The sequence below is a fragment of the Budorcas taxicolor genome, chromosome 5 (assembly GCF_023091745.1).
Source record: "Budorcas taxicolor isolate Tak-1 chromosome 5, Takin1.1, whole genome shotgun sequence".
NCBI classification, from domain to species: Eukaryota; Metazoa; Chordata; class Mammalia; order Artiodactyla; family Bovidae; genus Budorcas; species Budorcas taxicolor.
In genome coordinates, this window is record NC_068914.1 from 84,459,930 (window position 1) to 84,483,744 (window position 23,815).

The window sequence follows — 23,815 nt, forward strand, 5'->3', positions numbered from 1 at the left end:
GTCTATAATCCACCTCCCAGAATACTGGAAATAAAAGCAAAAATAAACAAATGGGATCTAATTAAAATTAAAGGCTTCTGCACAACAAAGGAAACTATAAGCAAGGTGAAAAGACAGCTTTCGGAATGGGAGATAATAATAGCAAATGAAGCAACTGACAAACGACTAATCTCAAAAATATACAAGCAACTTATGCAACTCAATTCCAGAAAAATAAATGACCCAATCAAAAAATGGGCCAAAGAACTAAATAGACATTTCTCCAAAGAAGACATACGGATGGCTAACAAACACATGAAAAGATGCTCAACATCACTCATTATCAGAGAAATGCAAATCAAAACCACAATGAGGTACCATTTCACACCAGTCAGAAGGGCTGCGATCCAAAAGTCTACAAGCAAGAAATGCTGGAGAGGGTGTGGAGAAAAGGGAGCCCTCCTACACTGTTGGTGGGAATGCAAACTAGTTCAGCCAATATGGAGAACAGTGTGGAGATTCCTTAAAAAATTGCAAATAGAACTGCCTTATGACCCAGCAATCCCACTGCTGGGCATACACACCGAGGAAGCCAGAACTGAAAGAGACACGTGTACCCCAATGTTCATCGCAGCACTGTTTATAATAGCCAGGACACGGAAGCAACTTAAATGTCCATTAGCAGATGAATGGATAAGAAAGCTGGGGTACATATACACAATGGAGTATTACTCAGCCATTAAAAAGAATACATTTGAATCAGTTCTAATGAGGTGGATGAAACTGGAGCCGATTATACAGAGTGAAGTAAGCCAGCAAGAAAAACACCAATACAGTATACTTACACATCTATATGGAATTTAGAAAGATGGTAATGATAACCCTGTATGCGAGACAGCAAAAGAGACACAGATGTATAGAACAGACTTTTGGACTCAGAGGGAGAGGGAGAGGGTGGGATGATTTGGGAGAATGGCATGAAACATGTATACTATCATGTAAGAAACGAATTGCCAGTCTATGTTCGATACAGGATACAGGATGCTTGGGGCTGGTGCATCGGGATGATCCAGAGAGATGATATGGGGTGGGAGGTGAGAGTGGGGTTCAGGATTGGGAACTCATGTATACCCGTGGCGGATTCCTGTCAGTGTATGGCAAAACCAATACAGTATTGTAAAGCAAAATAAAGTAAAAATAAAATTTTTTTTAATAAAAATAAAAAATATTTGTTCAAGAGATTATTTTTATTTAATTTACTAAGTGCCTGCTCTGTCCAGGAAATTTTTGCAACATGTTATTTTGCTTAATTCTTATAATACAGTTAAATTTTGTCTCATTATCCTCATTTACAGATGAAAGGCCTAAGGGTCAGATTTGTCCACCTAGCAAAAGGCAAAATTGACTTTTGAACTGAAACCTGGTCCCAATGTTATTTTCTCTATTCCAAAGATGCTACATGAATGCTTCCTTCCATAATGTAATGACTTGAGATTTAGAAAATATTACGAGTATCCAAACATCTCCATGCCACAGAAGTCAGACTCCAGTCCCCTACTGGTTAAATGTGGTGGTTCAGAGTCACAAATACTTAGACGCTTTCCCAGAGCAAAACCAGAAAAAAGTTCTATTTGATTTTTCTTTGCTTTGGGGCTATGACAAATAAGGGACTCACCTGTTTGAGGCGGTATTTTTTATTTAAGATTTTCCTTTTCAATTTGATCCTGAACTGATATGTTTGTCAGACCTTGAGGCCTTAGTGCAAGATTCAGTGTCACCCATCTATCATCAAGGATTAATGGGTGTCTCGCTGTTTTTTCACATACACATGAAGTCCTTATAAGAAATTGTCTGAATTCATTGAACCTTCACAATTTTTAAAAGGATCATAATCAAGTGAAACTTCTTTTTGTACTTTCACAGAAGAAACAATTTCTCAGCTATTGTAACAACAGTCTGAAACATCTAAGGAGTTGCTGGCTGAAATCAGCATTAATTACTCTAAAGGATTTATAAGAGTTTGTGCTGATTCAGTAGAAGATATAAAAATTTTTCAATAACTTTGGATGACATCTACATGGAATTTTTGTTCTGTTTATATATTTTTCAAAGTTTTTTTTTTCTTTTTTTTTTTCCCCAAAAGGCTTATTCTTAGTTATGATTCATGGTACTAAGCCCTGAAATTTTAAGCTCTTCTAAATTCTTTTTAGGTTCACAAAGGACGGGGAAGCCTGGCATACTGCAATCCATGGGGTCACATTGAGTCCGAAAAGACTTAGTGACCGCACAATAACAACAAAGTGGAAGAAAAGAAGGTTGAATTTCATCACGTGTATCAAGAGTTTATTTTAAAAGTCAACCTAGTAGTTACTCCTTGCTAACCAACAGGAATTCTGGGAAGTGCCTTAAGGAACCATTTTGTTTATACTGAACAAGTCAAATTCTTATACAGTGAGTGGAAATTGAAGCTCTTTTGTCAACATCTATTTTTTCTAACCAGTATTCTTCCAGTCACTTTATTCCAAAATATCTGGAGTAATTATTGACTTTTTCTCCACAAGACTGGTGTCTTGTGTCTTTATGCTTCATGAAAGTGTATTTGTTTTGTGGCAGTGTATTCTATACAAAGGCACTATTAGATGTTGATTGATGATGATATATGAACATTCTTAAGGTAACATAATGGAGAAGGAAATGGCAACCCACTCCAGTATTCCTGCCTGGAGAATCCCACGGATTGTAGCCTGTCAGGCTCCTCGGTCTATGGCATCTCAAGAGTTGGATGTGACTTAGTGACTAAACCACCACCAAAATAACATAACTGTCAAGATATTAAGAGAAATATTATAAAATCTTGAAAGAAGTTTGAGTCTACTAATTTGCTTTGATATTTATTTCACCTGGAGTGTCCTACCTCCTTCCCCTGGCTTTTCCATGCTAGATTCCACATAGGAGCACCACCTCTCTCATTCTCTACATTATCTGTTCTGTCATTAGTCTTTTTGCATCCTTCTGAATTACTTAGCTCAGTTAGTCGTTTGCCATTCATTTTTAATTACTCAGAATGAAAAACACAGAATCATTTTCCAAGTGCTTTTCTCTTTCATTTGCATACACCATCTTGGTCACCATGTATACTTGATTCCATCTCTAAGAGAGCTCTAGAATTTCTCTGCTCCACTGTTTCTCTCCACAGTCTGCCATAATTATCCAGGACTTCATCACCTCTTACTTAAACACAAGAAAAAGTAAACAGATGAAAAAAAGCAATCTACCTCCTTTTCAATCTGTCTGTAACCTATAGTCTAACTATATTTACCTTCCTCTACTTTTGGAATCCTCCTTAAAGATACACTAAATGAGATGGCATTTTTATGTTTTTATGTGTGCTCAGAGTTAACACTTGTTTCCTCAAACTGAAGTGCTATTTTACCTCCTTTTACAGCTGGAAAACACTCACTGATCATAAAAGAGTCATCAAAGTATCATTCTTTTAAGTAATTGTGCATGAATTTAATTATTTCCTCCTAGGTATCAGCTGGTGGCTCAGACAGTAAATAATCCACATGCAATGCGGAGACCTGGATTCGATCCCCAGGTTGGGAAGATCCCCTGGCAACCCACTCCAGTGTTCTTGCCTGCAGAATGCCCATGGACAGAGAAATCTGGTGGGCTACAGTCCATGGGTAGAGATTATCAAGCCTCCTGTCTGCAAAGAGTCAGACAGGACTGAGCAACTAAGCACAGAGCAGAGCTTGCTTCTACAACACTCTGTGTTGCAAATTATTTTCTCACCTATCTTATTTTTCTAAGAATTTATGGTTCTTTAAGAATAGAGACCATGTTCTTATTCATCTTCCAACTTCTAGGGACCAAGTCCTACCTAATAGACATTTTATGCTCAGTACATTTTTGTTGAATCAGTTACACTAATGGTCCTGCTTTAGAGCGCCCCTCCCCCACCGCTGAAGTTCTACCAAAGATCTCTCTCTAGACATATCTGAGAAAGACCATTCCTGAGAAGATGTAGTATAACAAATTAGTTTCCCTATAAAATATCCATCTCTTTGTAGACACAAAATCAAGCAATCATCCCATTTAACCTATATGCAATAAAGGGCTAAAAATGTACAAACAAGGTCTTTCACTGATAGTCCATTTTCTGAAAATAACTGCTAGTCAGATGATTGTGAGCACTATTTTATAATTTGGATTAAAAATGTAATAGAATTCACCAAAATAATTTAGCTCCACACTAAAACTTTACTATTTCTTCCTCTTGTGATAGTTCTCCTAATGAAGTTGTGAGATTTTTCTGTCACTTAATATCTTTCTTGCTTTCTATAGTGTTTTGGTCATTTTTAAGTTGTGAATATGTCTAGAATATAATCTTGAACCAGGAAGAGAAGACTGTTTCTTTAAAGGAACATATTTAAATATTTTAATTTGCATAATTTGTGCTTTAAGAATTTTACCTTTAAATCAAATGAATTTCCACATGGAATCTAAATAATTAAAGCAATCTGAGTTTATTTACTTCTTCAATGATTATTTAGATGCTGTCTCATTAGATAATGGTAGAGACTGTGAAGGTGCTTTCTATATAATTAACAAAATATGGTTTGGATTTGGCTGCTGGAAATCTCACTTCTTTCTCTGGTATTTACTACTTGTTCTGCAATGAAGAATTACTTATGGAATGACCTAGATATTTCTGTGTGTCTTTGTTTTTCTTCCACTGTACCACTCCATTTCCCAGGATCAGGTTCTTATTAAAAATTGCCACATGAAATTAACCTCCTCTGGACATAATATAGAGACCAAGAACACATGTAGAAAATCTAAATTATCTGAACCCTGGCCTTTCACTTTAACAACAATGTGATTTGGGGCAAGTTACTTAAACTCTCTGATCTCAGTTATTTCATCAGTCAAATGAGGATAGCTACATTTATCTACTTGAGTCTTACAACAATTAAAGGTACAGAAAGTGCATTGCAATTATAAAGAAATACTTCAGTCGGTAGCTATTCCTACTGCAATTACTAGAAAGTTCTTTTCCTGATCTGCTCCATTTGTCAAAGAAGAGATTGCCACTCATCTGTGGTCTCTGCAGATCATATTCCGCAAAATGTTTTTACTGGACTCAGGAAGGAAAAGACACTGGGCCAAGTCCAAACTGAAGGGCATTTGCTAAGTAACAGCTAAGATTTAGGAAACCATTCAAGACAAGTCAGGAAGGAACACATTGTTCTGACTACAATTTAACCACTCTGGATTTCCAAAGTTGGACAAACTTGAATCCGGGCCTGGTACAGAAGTGAGGAGACCCTAGGCTGTAACTAGAAGCTGAGAAGACAGAGAACGAAGTCACTGCTGAGAAAGTTACACAGGCATGATCTACCTTGTAGATAGAGTTACTGGATATTTTAGCTAAGTAAGCAGTAGACATCTGGGTGTGATTAAAATTTAACCTAATCAATTCTGCTTGTTTAAAAAGATAGCGTTTGTAAGTTTTCATGAATTCAATTTACACAAAATGAGAACCTACTACTATTCTGCCTAGTGCTAGTGCAGAAACAGCCATTCTGCCCCCTGGAGATCACAGCCGAACTCCAAGTCAACCAAGCTGTACTGTTGCACTCAGAATATCTAAGACACCATGGGAGCAAAGAGTGGGAAGCTGCAGGTGATGGTGCAAAAGGAGTTTCTGGGAGGAAAAGAGACACAAGCTTAGAAAGAAGAAATGGGACAAAATATATGTATGTGCTTCACAAATGCCCTTTGTGATAATAAAATATTTACCAAGAAATGCATACTAAAAAAATCTAATGAAAAATAATCCTTGATATTCAGAAGGAAATAAAGTTTTATGCTAAGCCATGGCTTTATTATCATCTAATTTAATTTAAAGTTCTAATAAATGCCCTAAGCAATATTAACTTCCGTAATTAGTCCATAGAACACTCCAAAATAATAAAAGCAAGCAAATGCCTTAAAATTTAAGGAGATAGCTTATCATGATCTTTTTTTAACATAAATGTAATATAAATATACAATCTGTTAGACTTTATTTCAAATATAGTTGTTCAATGTCAGAGAAGTTTTTAACCTAGGAAAAGAGCCACAACAAAAATGTCTTAGTTGGAATAATGAGTAACCTTTAGTTTTAAAACCTGAAATGTTGCATGCTACCTACTTAAAAAGAAAGTGAAAGAAAGTGAAGTCGTGTGTCCAACTCTTTGCAACCCCATGGACTACAGCCCACCAGACTCCTCCATCCATGGGATTCTCCAGGCAAGAATACTGGAGTGGGTTGCCATTTCCTTCTCCAGGGGATCTTCCCGACCAAGGGATCAAACCCAGGTCTCCCACACTGCAGGCAGATGCTTTAACCTCTGAGCCACCAGGGAAATCCATTTAAAAATGGGTGAGTATAAGCCACAGAGGATACACTTTTCACTGACCACATAGCATATTTATATAAAAAATATACTGGTGTAACATATTCATTTTAAAATGTCATGAGACATCACATTTTAAAATGAATATGTATAAATAGGAATTTATCAAATTTGCACAAATTCATCCTTAGACTTAATCTCTAAATATAAATATACTTGTATATGAATATATTTAGTTCATTTAGTAAGTAAAAATTAATATTTTCCTGTAAAGCACACTATTCATGTGCTGGATTGTTGCATTCAATGGTGACTGCTAAAGATTAAATAAAATTACTGAGTAATTGTTATACACTCTGGTAAGTACTTTTGCCTATATAATAGGTTAATTTTAAAGATAAGAAATTTGTCCAAATTTAAAGTAAGAAGACATATTATTTTGTTCCTTGCCAAAGCAAAAACTGTCTAATCACATTCTCACTGTGACTTTCCACCTTTTATCTAGCTAAACTTGCCTCATACATCTGATGTAATGGATATCAAGAATGGACAACAATCTCTAATTTACAGAGAAATGCTTATAATAAAACATGCGGTAGGAAATACTTAAAATAATGAATTTAATATTGCCTGAAAAATATATAGCTTATTTTTCTTTCTTATATCAATGCTGTAATTCTTAGCATTATTTATTACTCATATTATTAATCTCAATTTTTGGTAAAATAAACATTCATCCAGAAAGAATAACAAAAATATTTAAAAATATTATTCCAAATGATCATCTAATAATAAAAAGCATCCTTGTTTTCATTTTAGTTTCTTTGAAACCAATGTAAATTTCCCCATCTCCAAGTTAGGGAACTATTTTTAAGAAATTCAGATATAGAATATTTTTAAAATTTCTTTTCTGAAAGTGAAAGTCTGTCAGTCATGCCCAACTCTTTGCCATCCCATGGACTATACAGTCCATGGAATTCTCCAGGCCAGAATACTGGAGTGGGTAGCTGTTCCTTTCTCCAGGGGATCTTCCCAATCCAAGGATTGAACCCAGGTCTCCCACATTGCAGGCAGATTCTTTACCAGTTGAGCCATTTTATGTGACATAAAATACTAATTTTTAAACAAAATTATCTGAATATAATTAATAGTTGTGACTATAATTTATAGAAACTATTTCTAGAAAAAAGAAAATTATAAGACAATAGAGTAATGAAGCTCTAAATTTAGTGATAAATTATATTTAATTGATGAATGGGCAAAAAAAGTTTTTTAAATCGGAATAAGAAAATTTTATGTTAAATGATCTTCCTATTTTTTAACTGAACCCAACGTTCAACAAAAGTGTAATAACTGAACAAATATAAGATAGTATCTCTTTTGTAATATTATTTTAATATATCTTAAGATAATATGTCAATAATCAGCTAAAATTTTTTGATAAAGACAATTTTTTTAATCCTAACAAAATAATATGTGGCTTCAGAGAACTGCAAAAATATGTGTTCAACAGTCAAAAATATCCAAATAAAGGGAAAAGTTATGTACAAAATCATAAAATAATTAGGCTTCCTCGGAAATGAGCAATCTTATAAACGACCAACTCAATGTTACCAATAGAAAAATATATTCAGTGAAAGCATATGAGACAGAAGCCAAAAAACTTATCTGTGCAGTACTTCATTCTTTACATTAAATTCATGTTGGATTTCAGGTACCTGTGTCAGTATATTTATATGTCTGGAGTGTTGTTGTTGCTGTTGTTTAGTTGTTAAGTTATGTCCAAATTTTGCCACCCCATGGACTGTAGCCCACCAGGCTCCTCTGTCCAAGGCATTCCCAGACAAGAATACTGGAGTGGGTTGCCATATCCTTCTCCAGGGGATCTTCCCCACCCCTGATCATACCTGCATCACCTGTATTATAGGTGTATTCTTTACTGCTGAGCCACTAGGGAAGCTCAGTTTGGAAGATTAGGGAGTCTCTTATGGTGACAGTATAAAAAGAAAGAACATCTTTTCATTTATAAAAACTAAAGATTTCTCAAAAACCTCAGAATGCATAATGGTACTAAATTACTTGAGGTACTTGGAAGAATATAAGAATTTGACTATCTATTATTCATAAGAATATTAAAATTATGACTATATAAGAATTATGTCTATATATTTTTAATGTGATGGTATTTTTTTATGCTCCCAATCTTTTTTACTTTTAAACTTGTTTATGTTTGGAGTTGCTCCTTGGTTTACAGTCCTTTGAAATTTAAGAATCCCATGTGCCAGGTCTCCATTGACCACAAAAATTATTATATTAATAATACAAGCAATTTTAAATGGTGTCCATTTTTCCTCATTATTAGCATTTTTTCTTTAGATTTCATAATTTCTCACATTTTAGAATACATTGTTTATGACCTTAAGTGTACATGCATGCTCAGTCGCTTCAGTAATGTCCGACTCTTTGTGACCCTAAGCCCAGCCAGGCTCCTCAGTCCATGGAATTCTCCAGGCAAGAATATTGAAACGGGTTGAGATGCCCTCTTCCAGGGAATCTTCCTGATCCAGGGAACAAACCAGCATCTCCTGCATTACAGGTGGATTCTATACTGCTGAGCCACCAGGGAAGACTTTCAGTTTGGTTCAGTTGCTCAGTCACCTCCGACTTTTTGCGACCCCATGGACTGCAGCACGCCAGGCTTCCCTGTCCATCACCAACTCCCAGAGCTTAGTTAAATTCATGTTCATCAAGTCAGTGATGCCATTCAACTATCTTATCTTCTGTTGTCCCTTTCTCCTCCTGCATTCAATCTTTCCCAGCATCACGGTTTTTTCAAATCAGTCAGTTCTTCACATCGGGTGGCTAAAGTATTGGAATTTCAGCTTCAGCATCAGTCCTTCCAATGAATATTCAGGACTGATCTCCTTTAGGATGGATTGGTTAGATCTCTTTGCAGTCCAAGGGACTCTCAAGAGTCTTCTTCAAAACCATAGTTCAAAAGCATCAATTCTTTGGTGCTCAGCTTTCTTTATAGTCCAAATCTCACATCTATACATGATTACTGAAAAAACCATAGCTTTGACTAGACAGATCTTTGTTGGCAAAGTAATGTCTGTGCTTTTTAATATGCTGTCTAAATTGGTCAAAGCTTTTTTTCCAAGGAGCAAGCCAGGGTTCTGGCCAGGGAATGCAAATAGAGAAGTAGCTCAGTCATTAAGTTCATTATCTTAAAGATACAAACAAGTACTGTGCTCAAAAAAAGTGTCCTATTTCTAGTCCTTATACCAGAGAAGTGATGCTAATTAAGGGATAGGCTAGCTGGGCAGTACCTGGGGTAAAGGACGCTATTCAGTGCTGGAAATGCGACAAACTAAGAAGGCATATTTACCGGAAGTGTTCATTTTCTTCTCCCCTTCCTATCACCCCTAGATTTTCAAAAGGAGAGTACTGTGTTGAAGGAATATATTGATAACTTATTTCGAGTGTGTTTGTGTGGAGAACAAGTTTCTATTAAAAGTGCCCCAATAAGTAATATCTAAGCTGCATACAGAGCAGAATGGATTTATTTAACCGTATCAGTTTTTTGTGTATGTATGTGTGTGAAGCAGAGGGTGTCCTAAGGAGATAAAATTTTCTAAAATTTAAACAGAAGTGGACTTCTTTCATTTCTTTCCTCTAACGAGATCTCATCTTCTCTATTAAACTATATATAGAAATTTTAAAAATACTGATTTAATATTAACTATCAGATATTTTAAGTATTCATTTATTGGCCTGGCCTACTGTGTTCACTTCTCTAGGTTCAGCCTCACCTGAGAAAAATTTCAAACAATAAAAAGAAGAGTACAGTACATAAACAGATATGCAGTGTTTCTATAGTATTAAAATTTCATGAGCAGCAACAGCTGCTAAGGGGGAAAAAAAAAACTGTGTAAAAAGGCTTATTAGAGAGACAACAGTGAAAAAGGTTGAGAAACACTGATATAGACTATTATCTCTCCCAATTATTCTTCTGTTTGGAACTGGGTGGCAAAGATGTAAGGTACATGAAGACTAGTTTTAATTTATTCAGTCATTACTCACAATAATAGTGAATAAGAACATATTCATCATTTACTACTCACAATAATAGAAGGTAATAATTTGCTCATCATTTATTACTCACATAAAAGGTAAACACTATTGTTCCCATTCTACATGTAAAGCATAGAATATACCTATGTTAAATGATCATGCTATATAAATAATAAAAATATATACAAATATATAGGAATATGATAGGCATCTTGATTAGAGGAATCAAATTTTCAAATTCATAAAATATTAGAAAGCCAATTTAAAATCTCACAGAAATAATTTGTTTTATGAATTAAAGTGTTGATGGTAATAACCATGGTTGACAAATAATAAATATGAATATGATCTATTTCTGAAAAGGTGGAAAGTCATTGGAAGTTTTTGCACAGATGAGACCTGATATAGGTTTAAATGATCCCTGTGGTCATTCTGCTGAGAATGAATTATAGGTTTGTAGCTAAGCACAAAGCAGAGAAAACAGTTAGATAACTAATCTATAATCCTGGGGAGAAAGCATGAAGCCTGCACCATGATGATGGCAGCAAAGGTAGAGATTTCTGGAAAAATTTAGTGGTAAAACCAATAGGATTTCTTGATGAAATGAAACTAACATATAAGAGGAAAAAGGAAGTCAAAGGTGATTTCCAGGAGATGCATTGTTGAGACAGGCAAACACGTAAGAAAAGCAAAGAAAGAAAAGTTTAACTTAGGTATCCAAGAGGAGATAGCAGTTAGACAGTTGGATAAATCAGAGATATATATTTGAGAGTTTTTAGCATTTATAGCCTTGACACAATAAGATTGCTTATGGATTAAGGACAGAGCTATTGAAGTACTGAGGTCTTGCCCATTTTAAAATTTAGAGGCTGGAAGGATAATCAGGAGCCAGCAAAAGACTGAGAAGAGCATCCTATGAAGGAGGAGGAAAATCTAGACTGGTGCCCAGAAAAGCAAGGAGAAAGTGATCAACAGTATTCACATTGCTAAGAAATGGAGTGGGAGAGAAGAACTCACTCCTGCATTGGAAGCATGAAGGTCGCTGGTGATCTTGACAAGAGCTATTTGATAGAGTGTTGGGATGGCAGCACTATGGGCCCACTTGACATAGCATAAATTCAAGGTGGAATCAATCTTAACGTGGGGTACTTTTCTCTAGCCACTGTTAGCTGTGAAAGTGTAGGTTTGGAATAAGTGGACAGTTAGATTTAATCCACGATTTATCCACGTGAGTATGATGAAGTGAGAGAAGTAAAAGGGTGTCAATGTCTATGCTAAGGAGTCATGATAACTTATGACTGTGGGATTTCAGTTGGATATGTAGAGACTGAGAAAAGTAGGAGATGTAGGAAAAGTGGCAAGATAAAGGGTTTGTGGTTTCCGGTGGGTCAAAAATTTTCAGAAATCTGAGTACTAGAAAAAGTGAGAAGAAAGATGGGTGGAGGAGAGAGATGAGAATATTTGAAATTAAGGAAGCAAAAACAACAGAGTAAAAGAGGAACCATGGGAAGGACAATGTAAATTGGAGGACGTGTTTCAAAGAATTGAGAGGACAAGGTAATATAAGGATCATTGACATGTATATGAAAATCATCAGAATGTAGGAGAGAAGTAGTGTTGGAGACAGTGACTGATCTGGGCATCAAGATCTTCAAGGAACTCATAGCAAACCTCAGGAAGATAAAATGAGTCAGAGAGGAAGATGACATGAGGTTCTAAGCAGGGAACTTGGGGCAAGAAAGAAGGAGAGTACAGTGGAAGCAACAACAGAAAGGAAGAGCACCTATCCTGCATGGGGTCCAGTGTTCAAGGCATATGAATAGACTATAGGGGGTGAAACATCACTGGGAGCAAGAGGTGGGGTTTCTGATAAATAAAGAAGGTGAAGGAAACAGTCAGTGAAGAGACAGACATTATAGGACACTACCAATGACTGCCAGTAATTCCAGAGGCAGAGTAGGAAGGTTTAAGAATTAAGTTTGGAGAGTAATGAAGCCTTAAAATGGAGCACACAAAGTGGTGTTTATTCTTTAGACCTGAGGGTCTCCAGGTAGTAGTACTGGGGAGGTGGTGATTGTTAGTGATGGTGATTGAAGAGGAGATTCTGGTGGCAACACATGGACCTCTGCTTGTATACAGGCATAAAATGTGCAGAAAGGTTTGTTCAATAAAAATTTGGATTTGACCATGTGAGAAACATAAAGAAAGAATGAGACAAGGTACAGATAAGGCAGTGGTTTTAATTATGAACTATGGAATCTGAGCTCTTTAAGGACATAACTGAGGACATGAAGGAGAATGAGAGAGGAGAAAAACAAGAAAAAAAAAAACAGCAGTAGGTCTGGGGTGGGAGTGGGAGAACTGCTGGAGTTGGAAGGAGATTTGAAGGAATAAATTGGAAAGATAATAGTGGTCAGAGAATAAAAGCTTAAAATTTTAATCTTTTGTATCAGTAATGTCAGGATTTGCAGATTTTTAATCACTTTATGTGTCATAGAGATCTTGGCATTCTGTGAATCTCTGAGAACACTGAAAATAATGCTTTTATATACATAAAATACAATACATAGAGTGAAAAGGAAATGCATTATATTAAAATGATTTTTAAAATATCAGAAAAACAAGTATATGCTTATTAATATGTAAGTAGTTTGCTTATATGGACTGTATGGTCCATGGGGTTGCAGAGTCAGACACAACTTAGCAACTTTCACTTTCGCTTTCAGTGTGCTTATAACATTACATAAAAAACTAGGATATGGTCTAATAAATATCATATTTTTTGAAGAAGTGATATTGTAACAGGTGAAATATTAAATGAGAACATCTGGGATTGTTATTGGTGACAGAATTATTTAAATTCATATTTGAGAAATAATAAATTTTAGTTAAAAATTAGTAAAAATTACAATGTAATTTTTTCTCAGTCAAGTTTCAGCAATTACTCAACTTCTAATTCATATGCAAGTTTGTGAAGCCCTGTCTAGATGTAATCATGGCTGGGTGGCTGAGCCAGGCAGAGGGCAAGATCATCAGGAAAGAGAAATTAAGAAGCTAGGATATCAGAAGGATCATCTCCACAGACATTGATATCCAAATATTTCAGAACTTCCAGCTATTAATATATTTGGACTTTGAGGCAATACCTATGCGCTAAGCATCTTGTTGAACTACGCCTCTGTAACCTACAGTATCCTTGATTCTTCTCGAGTCCTCTGTAACCAGCGACAGTCTCCCCTCCACCAGCTTCTCATGGCCACGTGACCAAGGCTGGTGATTGGCTTTAAAGATGAAAGTCAATTATTCAGTGTCTGTTTTGGAGTGGTAGGCTATAGAAGAAAGACTACAGGATGGAAAAATTGATACTCTTGGAATATGTTCTAAATGATTTATTTTCTCTTTGGCTCATCTTTCAGAAGGTATCTGAAGAAACTGCCTCTGGAACATTGTTTGCTTCATTACATTACTTTCATACTGTGAATAATCTAGCAAGGAATCTGGTTTCTAGCCTTACTCAACTAGGAGAAGTGCTTTGAGACCTCAACATTGTTTCATCAATTAGTAAAGCTGGCCCCTAATGTAGTATCAAAAGTATCATTTTAATATGTTGACATATCACATTCCAGTTTAAGCGCTATATCCCTTTCATCAGAGCATTAAAGTTTTCTAGTTCTATTTGTGAGAAATCTTCAGGGTTTTATTTTCAACAATGACATTTTATTTTCTAAATGGTTTTCAAGTCTATATTACAGTTAGTGTCAAACCTCAGGAGAGAAAATTCAAAACCCAACTTTCTTTCTCACCACAGACAACTGTCTTTATATCTTTCTAAGAAAGTTACAAATTTCAACAGAGCCTATAATTTTTTGTAGGAAAATTAATTCCAAAATGGTATTTTAATGGTTGATGTATATATCAGTTTAAGATAATACAATTATTTTAATTAAATTATTTGTTGCTTTTAAGTCAAGAGAGAATATGAAGTAATATCCAGTGATTTGAGAGGAGGACATTTATCCTAATATTCCCACCTTAGGATCATAGGATATCCAACCCATCTGCATGTACAGAATATACACCTTAATGTAATATTTTATGCTACTAATATATCAACATTCATAAAATGTAAAATTGAGTTTACTAATAATTAAAATTATATATTTAAGAAAAACCATTGCACAAGGTAATCCATTTTGTGATTACTTTGTTGATGTATAATATTATGACCCATCATAATATCTGTTGAAACTTTATTATATTCCACAAAGCTTGGTATTATGCAAACAAGGTAAAATAAACAGATTAGTAATTACTAAGACTGTAGTTTTGCTGATACTCAAAAATTTTAAAAAAAGCCCATTCTGAATGGACCATTGGTTCATTTTTTGCAACTTCTTCAATGCACTTATATTCTTTAAAAATGTTTAATTCCTTAATTTGCAACTCTGTTTTGGAAAACACTTACTATATAAGGAAATCTCTTTGCACACTAGATTCCAGTTTTAGTTATATCAACAATACTCTTTCCAGATTCCAATCTCCTAATATAATTTTCTAAATTTAGAAAACTTCACTAAATGCAACTCTTGAGGAGAAGGGTTTGTCTCACAGATTGGAGTATGGTGGAGTAACTAATCTAAGATGCAAAGCAAAGTAGACATTTATAACTCTTCTGTGACAGTAATGACTTAAGCTGTTCCTTTACACATGCCTATTTACCTACTTGAAAGCGTGGGTTAGTCGCTCAGTCAGGTCCGACTCTTTGTGATCCCAGAGAGTGCAGCTCACCAGGCTCCTCTTTCCATGGAATTCTCCAGGCAAGATTACTGTAGTGAGCAGCTATTGCTTTCTCCAGGGGATCTTCCTCACCCAGGGATCAAAACCTGGGTCTCCTGCATTGCAGGTGGATTCTTTACCATCTAATCCACCAGGAAAGCCCATTTACCTACTTCGGTTCAGTTCAGTTCATTTCAGTTGCTCAATCGTGTCCAACTCTTTGAGACCCCATGAAATTCAGTACACCAGGACTCCCTGTCTATCACCAACTCCTGGAGTCCACTCAAAATCATGTCCATTGAGTTGGTGATGCAACCAACCATCTCATCCTCTGTCATCCCTTTCTCCTCCTGCCCTCAATCTTTCCCAGCATCAGGGTCTTTTCCAACCAGCCAGCTTTTCACATTAGGTGGCCAGAGTATTGGAGTTTCAGCTTCAACATCAGTCTTTCCAATGAACACACAGGACTGATCTCCTTTAGGATGGACTGGTTGGATCTCCTTGCAGTCCAAGGGACTCTCAAGAGTCTTCTCCAGCACCACAGTTTAAAAGCATCAATTCTTCGGCGCTCAGTTTACTTTATAGTCCAACTCTCACATCCATACATGATCGTTGGAAAAACCATAGCCTTGACTAGATGAACCTTTGTTGGAAAAGTAATGTCTCTGCTTTTTAATATACTGTCTAGGTTGGTCATAACTTTCCTTCCAAGGAGTAAGCGTCTTTTAATTTCATGGCTGCAATCACCATCTGCAGTGATTTTGGAGCCCCCAAAAATAAAGTCAGCCACTGTTTCCCCATCTATTTGCCATGAAGTGATGGGACCAGATGCCATGATCTTCGTTTTCTGAATGTTGAGCTTTAAGCCAACTTTTTCACTCTTTTTTCCCCTTTTCACACTTTTTCACTTTCCTCATTCACTTTCATCAAGAGGCTCTTTAGTTCTTCACTTTCTGCCATAATGGTGGTGGGTGTCATCTGCATATCTGAGGTTATTGATGTTTCTCTCAGAAATCTTGATTCCAGCCTGTGCTTCTTCCAGTCCAGCGTTTCTCATGATGTACTCTACATATAAGTTAAATAAGCAGAGTGACAATATACAGCCTTGACGTACTCCTTTTCCTATTTGGAACCAGTCTGTTGTTCCATGTCCAGTTCTACCTGTTGCTTCCTGACCTGCATATAGGTTTCTCAAGAGGCAGGTCAGGTGGTCTGGTATTCCCATCTCTTTTAGAATTTTCCACAGTTTATTGTGATCCACACAGTCAAAGGCTTTGGCATAGTCAATAAAGCAGAAGTAGATGTTTTTCTGGAACTCTCTTGCTTTTTCCATGATCCAGCAGATGTTGGCAATTTGATCTCTGGTTCCTCTGCCTTTTCTAAAACTAGCTTGAACATCAGGGAGTTCACGGTTCAAGTATTGCTGAAGCCTGGCTTGGAGAATTTTGAGCACTACTTTACTAGCATGTGAGATGAGTGCAATTGTGCAGTAGTTTGAGCATTCCTTGGCATTGCCTTTCTTTGGGATTGGAATGAAAACTGACCTCTTCCAGGCCTGTGGCCACTGCTGGGTTTTCCAAATTTGCTGGCATATTGAGGGCAGCACTTTCACAGCATCATCTTTTAGGATTTGAAATAGCTCAACTGGAATTCCATCACCTCCATTAGCTTTGTTCATAGTGTTGCTTTCTAAGGCCCACTTGACTTCACATTCCAGGATGTCTGGCTCTCGGTGAGTGATCATACCATCATGATTATCTGGGTCATGGAGATCTTTTTTGTACAGTTCTGTGTATTCTTGACACCTCTTCTTAATATCTTCTGCTTCTGTTATGCCCATACCATTTCTGTCCTTTATCGAGCCCATCTTTGTATGATATGTTCCCTTGGTATCTCTAATTTTCTTGAAGAGATCTCTAGTCTTTCCCATTCTGTTGTTTTCCTCTATTTCTTAGCATTGATCGTTGAGGAAGGCTTTCTTATCTCTTCTTGTTATTCTCTGAACTCTGCATTCAGATGCTTATATCTTTCATTTTCTCCTTTGCTTTTTGCTTCTCTTCTTTTCACAGCTATTTATAAGGCCTCCCCAGACAGCCATTTTGCTTTTTTGCATTTCTTTTCCATGGGGATGGTCTTGATCCCTGTCTCCTGTACAATGTCATGAACCTCTGTCCATAGTTCATCAGAGTCTCTGTCTATCAGATCTAGTCCCTTAAATCCATTTCTCAATTCTACTGTATAATCATAAGGGATTTAATTTAGGTCAGTTTCCTTAAGAGTGGTAGTGCCACATATATAATTTTGAGAGTAAACTTGTGTTTACTGACTTTGGATTAGAGTTCTCTCAGTTTATTGACATACTCTTTGGCTACTTGTTTGACATCCTAAATCCTTGTTTAAGTCTCAGGATCCTTGTTGGTGAAGTCTCCTTTTTATTTCAATTAAAAAATTAATCTTGCCTAAATTTTCTGCTTTTGAAGCTAAATTTCTACCCTTCCTGTAACTTTCCTTTCTCTTCTGCATTTTTATGAAGTTGCTCTTTGACCTACTTTCCTCTTCTTCCTTTCCCTATTTCCATGTATATTTACCTTGTTAGTTAACTTTGAAAAGTGAAAAGTTAAAGTTGAAATGTTCTCTTTACTTCCTTGTCAACACATTTCCATGTTTTGTTCAGATGTTCTCCCCTCAAGGAAGATGTTTTTTATCCCCAGATTTGTGGTAAATTTTATCACAGTGAGCAATCATGCAAATGCCCTTTTTTTAGTTTAAAGGTATATATGTGACCTAGTTCTAGATAATAAGGAAAGGTTTTCTGAGGTTCTTTTGGGAAAGAGCTTTCATTTTAAAAATAGAGTTTCAAAAGAGACAGAACTCTTCTTTATTGGAGGTCTTAAGGTCTGTATGAAATACTTCCTAGCACTGTGGCAGCCATCATGCAAGCACAGAAGCCTTAGATGAGCTTTAGAATGAACCTAATCCTGAGACCTCCCAAAAAGACAAATCTGGGGGAGTGGGGTGACTGGTCCTTGATTATATGTTTGAGACACTGATGTCACAAAGGTGGAAAGCCTACCTCTCTCTCAAGCAATTTTGAGTTAAGAGTTTGCTTCTGACAGCTGAAAATATCCTAATAGATATGAACACTCTGTCCAGCTATTCAAATTTTTCTTTAACTAGAAGTAATACATCCTTGTTTCCCTTGATCTCCTATTACCATGCAGTGCACCAGTTTTGGGCAACACCAACTCTCTGCTATCTCTATTTCTGTATCAGGCTGGTATGGGCTATAAATACTTACAGTTGTGCCAATTGGTTTTCTGACAAATTTGTTATCTGACCTCAGCTAGTTACTGTTTGGCTAGATGATTGCTTTAAAATCTATATACCTAGATGTCTAATAGACATAGCATAATGTAGCATATCAAAATTTGAACTCCTAATTATTTTATCCAATTATCTATTTTCAGCAATTGGTTGTGTTGAAGTAGATATTCTGTTGGCCATTTCAGTAGGTGATTCCATTGGTTAACCTAAATTCTTAAGAGTCATGCCAATTCTTTCACCTTCTCTCTCATCAGAAAATATTGTTGGGTCTTCTTCCAAATAAATCCTGAGTATAGCCATTTCTCACTTCTTTTGCTCTGACCACTTTAGTCAAATAGTGTGGCTCAGATGGTAAGGACACCATCTGCAATGCAGGAGACCCAGGTTCAATCCTTGGGTTGGGAAGATCCTCTGGAGAAGCAAATGGCAATCCACTCCAGTATTCTTGCCTGGGGAATTCCTTGGACAGAGGAGCCTGGCAGGCCACAGTCCATGGGGTCACAAAAAGTTGGACATGACAGAGGGACTAACACACACACACACACACACACACACACACACAGAGTCAAAGCTGACATCATCTCTTGCTTCGACTCTCACCTTGAGGCTGCTATTTCCTGCCCTCCTTATTTCCTGATAGTGACAGAGATTTCCTCCACAATTCACAAAATTTCTACCTCTTTCCAAAGAATTGAAAAAATACAACTTGTAAAATAAGAATCTAATCATGTCAGTCCACATCTTAAAATGCTTCAATGGTTTCTTCTCACATTTAGAGTAAATTCCAAAGTCCTCAACCAAGATCCATAAATCTAGTTATGATTCAGGTCCTATCTAACTCTTCAGACTTGCTGTGTCCTCTCGCCCCATAGCTTGCTCAGCCCCAGGCATGTGATCTTGCTTGCCCTTGAGCTATCAAGTATACCTTCTTGCTTGAGGCTTTTTATTGTTACTGTAGAAATACTTTTCCTGCCTGGACCATTAATTGCATGGGCCATTTCCTCACTTCTTTTTATTATTTTTTTCACTGTTATCCTATCTAAGCCCATTAATTGCATGCATCATTTCCTCACTTCATTTGATTATTTTTTCCACTGTTACCCTATCAGAGCAGGCTTTTCCTGCCATGCCTATTGAAAAACATGGATCAAAAGGATACATGTACCACCGTGTTCACTGCAGCACTGTTTACAATAGCCAAGACACAGAAGCAATCTAAATGTCCATCAGCAGATGAATGGCTAAAGAATATGTGGTACGCACACACAGTGGAATATTACTCAGACATTAATAAGAATGGAATAAGGCCTCTTTGCAGCAACATGCACAGACCTAGAGATTACTGCACTAAGGGAAGCAAGTCAGACAGAGAAAAACAAATATCAGATGATACCATTTATATGCAGAATCTTAAGAAAAATGCTATCAATAAAATTATTTATAAAACAGAAACAGACTTGTAGTTACCAGGGGAGAATGGAGGTTGTAGACTGGGAGTTTGGGATTGAAAAAAATAAATAAATAAATAAGAAAACATAGGCCTTAACCCTCTTCCATCTTACCCAACTGCTTCTGCTTTTGCCACCTTTCTTTAGGATATAAGTTCTGTGTAGATTGCTTAGAGAAATAACACTTTTACCCATGCTATCTCATGGAAGCTTTCCTCTTGAAATTCCAGTGATCTTTTTTTATGGACTGGATTTTACCACTAAAAATTCATATGCTGAAGCCTTAATCCCTAGTACCTAAGAATATGACTATATTTGGAGATGGAGTTCTTAAAGAGGTAATTAAGTCAAAACAGGGTTATGTTATGAGGGTGGGGTCTTGTCTAATATAATTGGTATTATTATAAGAAAGGGAATTTAGGACACAGATATATACAGAAGAAAGACCCATGAAGACAGGGAAGATTGCCATCTACAAGCCAAAGAGAGAGGACTCCAAAGAAGTCAGACCTGTCAACATTTTCACCTCAGACTTCTAGTATCCAGAGTTGAAAGAAAATACATTTCTGTTGTTTAAGTCACTCAGTCTGTGGTACTTTGTTATGGCAGCCCTAATTAACTAAGGGAGTGAAGTCGCTCAGTCGTGTCTGACTCTTTGCGACCCCATAGACTGCAGCCTGTCAGGCTCCTCTGTCCATGGGATTTTCCAGGCAATAGTACTAGAGTGGATTGCCATTTCCTTCTCCAGGGAATCTTCCCAACCCAGGGCTCGAACCCGGGTCTCCTGCATTGTAGACAGAGGCTTTACCGTCTGAGCCACCAGGGAAGTCAATTAACTAATACAGACCTATAAATACCAAATTCAATAATCTTCAGCTGTGCCAAAACTCTTTTAACTTTTACAACTTTGAAATAAATTATGTAAATTAATATTTTTAATGCTATTTTGAAAAAGCAAAAAAATGTCTGTATACCTATCAGCAGGCAAATAAATAGCATTGTCACCATTCTATAAACCTCTTCTTGATTGCCCTTTGGCGCACTGTGCTGAATTTTGTGCTAATCAATCTCTTTTGGGGGAAGTTTTACATATATACCTTTTAAAAAATTGCTTTATTATATTCTTTCTGAATTTCACATAAACAGAGCTACATATATTATTCTATTACTTCTTGTTCATGTGCACTAAATATTTGAGAATTTTTATAACAGAAATTAATCATTTTGTTTAAAACTAAAAACCAATCTAGTGTCAATAATATTTAAATACAAAGGTCTGTGTAGTCAAAGGTTTTTCCAGTAGTCATGTATGGAGATGAGAGTAGAACTGTAAAGAAAGCTGAGCACCAAATAATTGATGCTTTTGAACTGTGGTGTTGGAGAAGACTCTTGAGAGTCCCTTGGACTGCAAGGAGATCCAACCAGTCCATCCTAAAGGAAATCAGGCCTGAATATTCATTGGAAGGACTGATGCTGAAGCTGAAACTCCAATGCTTTGGTCACCTGATGTGAAAAACTGACTTATTGGAAAAGACCCTGATGCTGGGAAAGATTGAAGGCATGAGAAGAAGGGGACGGCAGAGGATGAGATGGTTGGATGGCATCACCAACTCGATGGACATGAGTTTGAGCAAGCTCTGGATGTTGGTGTTGGTCCACGGGGTCGCAAAGAGTCGGACAAGACTGAGTGACTGAACTTGAAAGATATTTGCTACAAATATGGCATGAAAATGTTTAAAATCTTGATAAACTGGTTATTTTAAAGTAAGTTATTAATAGTAAATGAACCATAATAGAATTAAGAAGAACTGATACAATAAGTAGCTATTAAACATATTAATCATCTAGGTAGCAAATGATAAAAATTACAAAATAATAACTTTGCTTAATTTATAAAATTTTTGAATAGCAAAATGCTAGTCAGAAAATTAAAATAAATAAATTTATATAAAAAACTTCTTTAATGAAGAAATGAAACTTTAATGAAATGTGGGCATTACTATTTGGGTAGCAATTTGACAATTGTCAAGCAGGGGCTACCAAGTCTTTGAAAGATCCTCCCCTTTAATCCTGTATTTCTGCTTCTGGGAATCTTTTCTAGGAAATTAAAAAAATAATTAAAATAATTAAAAAGGGTCTGTATACAATTATTTCCATTATGATATTATCATAATACTGAAAAACAAAATATGGGAATGACTAAATATGGTAGCCATATTGTTATTTCTGAACCTTAGTGATCAAGTGATATTAATCATTATTTTCCATATCTCGGGTAAATCTCTCTTTTAGATATTTTCAGATATAACTTCAATATGTGCAGGTTTTCTTATCCTGTAATTTTAATGGATTCAATAATATAAATTTCTATACCATGAAAGCATTTTAAAATTAAAACATATTTATTTTCTTTTTTAAATTTAATTTAACATTTCCAAAAAAACACATTTAACATAAGGACTGGGATAACCATGATGGTGTGGTCACTCAACTAGAGCCAGACATTCAGAGGTGTGATGTCAAGTGGCCTTTAGGAAGTATTACTATGAACAAAGCTAGTGGAGGTGATGGAATTCCGACTGAGCTATGTCAAATCAAAAAAGATGATGCTGTGAAAGTGCTGCACTCAATATGCCAGCAAATTTGGAAAACTCAGCAGTGGCCATAGGATTCAAAAAGGTCAGTTTTCATTCCAATCCTAAAGAAAGGCAGTGTCAAAGAATGCTGAAACTACCACGCAATTACACTCATCTCACATGCTAGCAAAGTACTGCTCAAAATTCTCCTAGCTAAGCTTCAATAGTACATGAATCAAGAATTTCCAGATGTTCAAGATGGATTTAGAAAAGGCAGAAGAACCAAAGATCAAAATGCCAACATCCGTTGGGTCATCAAAAAAGCAAGAGAGTTCCAGAAAAACATCTACTTCTGCTTTATTGACTACATTTAAGCCTTTAACTGTGAGGATCACAACAAATTGTGGGAAACTCTTAAAGAGATGGGAATACCAAACCACTTTACCTTCCTCCTAAGAAGCCTGTATGCAGGTCAAGAAGGAACAGTTAGAATCAGATATGGAACAATGGACTTGTTTCAAATTGGGAAAGGAGAACATCAAGGCTGTATTTTGTTACCCTGCTTATTTAACTTATATGCATAGTACCTCATGTGAAATGCCAGACTGGATGAAGTACAAGCTGGATACAAGACTGCCAGGAGAAATATCAATAACCTCAAATATGCAGATGACACCACTCTTACGGCAGAAAGTGAACAGAAACTAAATAGCCTCTTGATGAGTGTGAAAGAGAAGAGTGAAAAATTTGGCTTAAAACTCAATATTCAGAAAACTAAGATCATGGCATCCAGTCCCTTCAGTTCATGGCAAATAGAAGGGAAACAATGAAAACAGTGACAGACTTTATTTTCTTGGGCTCCAAAATCACTACCGATGGTAACTGCAGCCATGAAATTAAAAGACTCTTGCTCTTTGGAAGAAAAGTTGTGAAGAACCTAAACAGCATATTAAAAAGCAGAGACATTACTTTGCCAACAAAGGTCCATCTAATCAAAGCTATGGTTTTTCCAGTTTTCATGTATGGATGTGAGATTTGCACCATAAAGAAGGACTGTGGTATTGGAGAAGACTCTTGAGAGTCCCTTGGACTGCAAGGAGATCCAACCAGTCAATCCTAAAGGAGATCAGTCCTGAATATTCATTGGAAGGACTGATGCTGAAGTTGAAACTCCAGTACTTTGGTCACCTGATGTAAAGAACTGACTCATTGGAAAAGATCCTCATGCTGGGAA

General features: G+C 36.3%; 1 protein-coding gene across 1 annotated transcript in view; it reads right to left on the reverse strand.

Moving 5' to 3' along the window:
• Window positions 1-3,082: 3,082 nt before the first annotated feature.
• CNTN1 (contactin 1) overlaps window positions 3,083-23,815 on the reverse strand; it is a 174,812-nt gene continuing 154,079 nt past the window's right edge. The window contains exon 23 of the mRNA XM_052640564.1: window positions 3,083-3,210. Coding sequence (XP_052496524.1) covers window positions 3,083-3,210 — 128 coding nt within the window. The remainder of the gene's footprint in view (window positions 3,211-23,815) is intronic.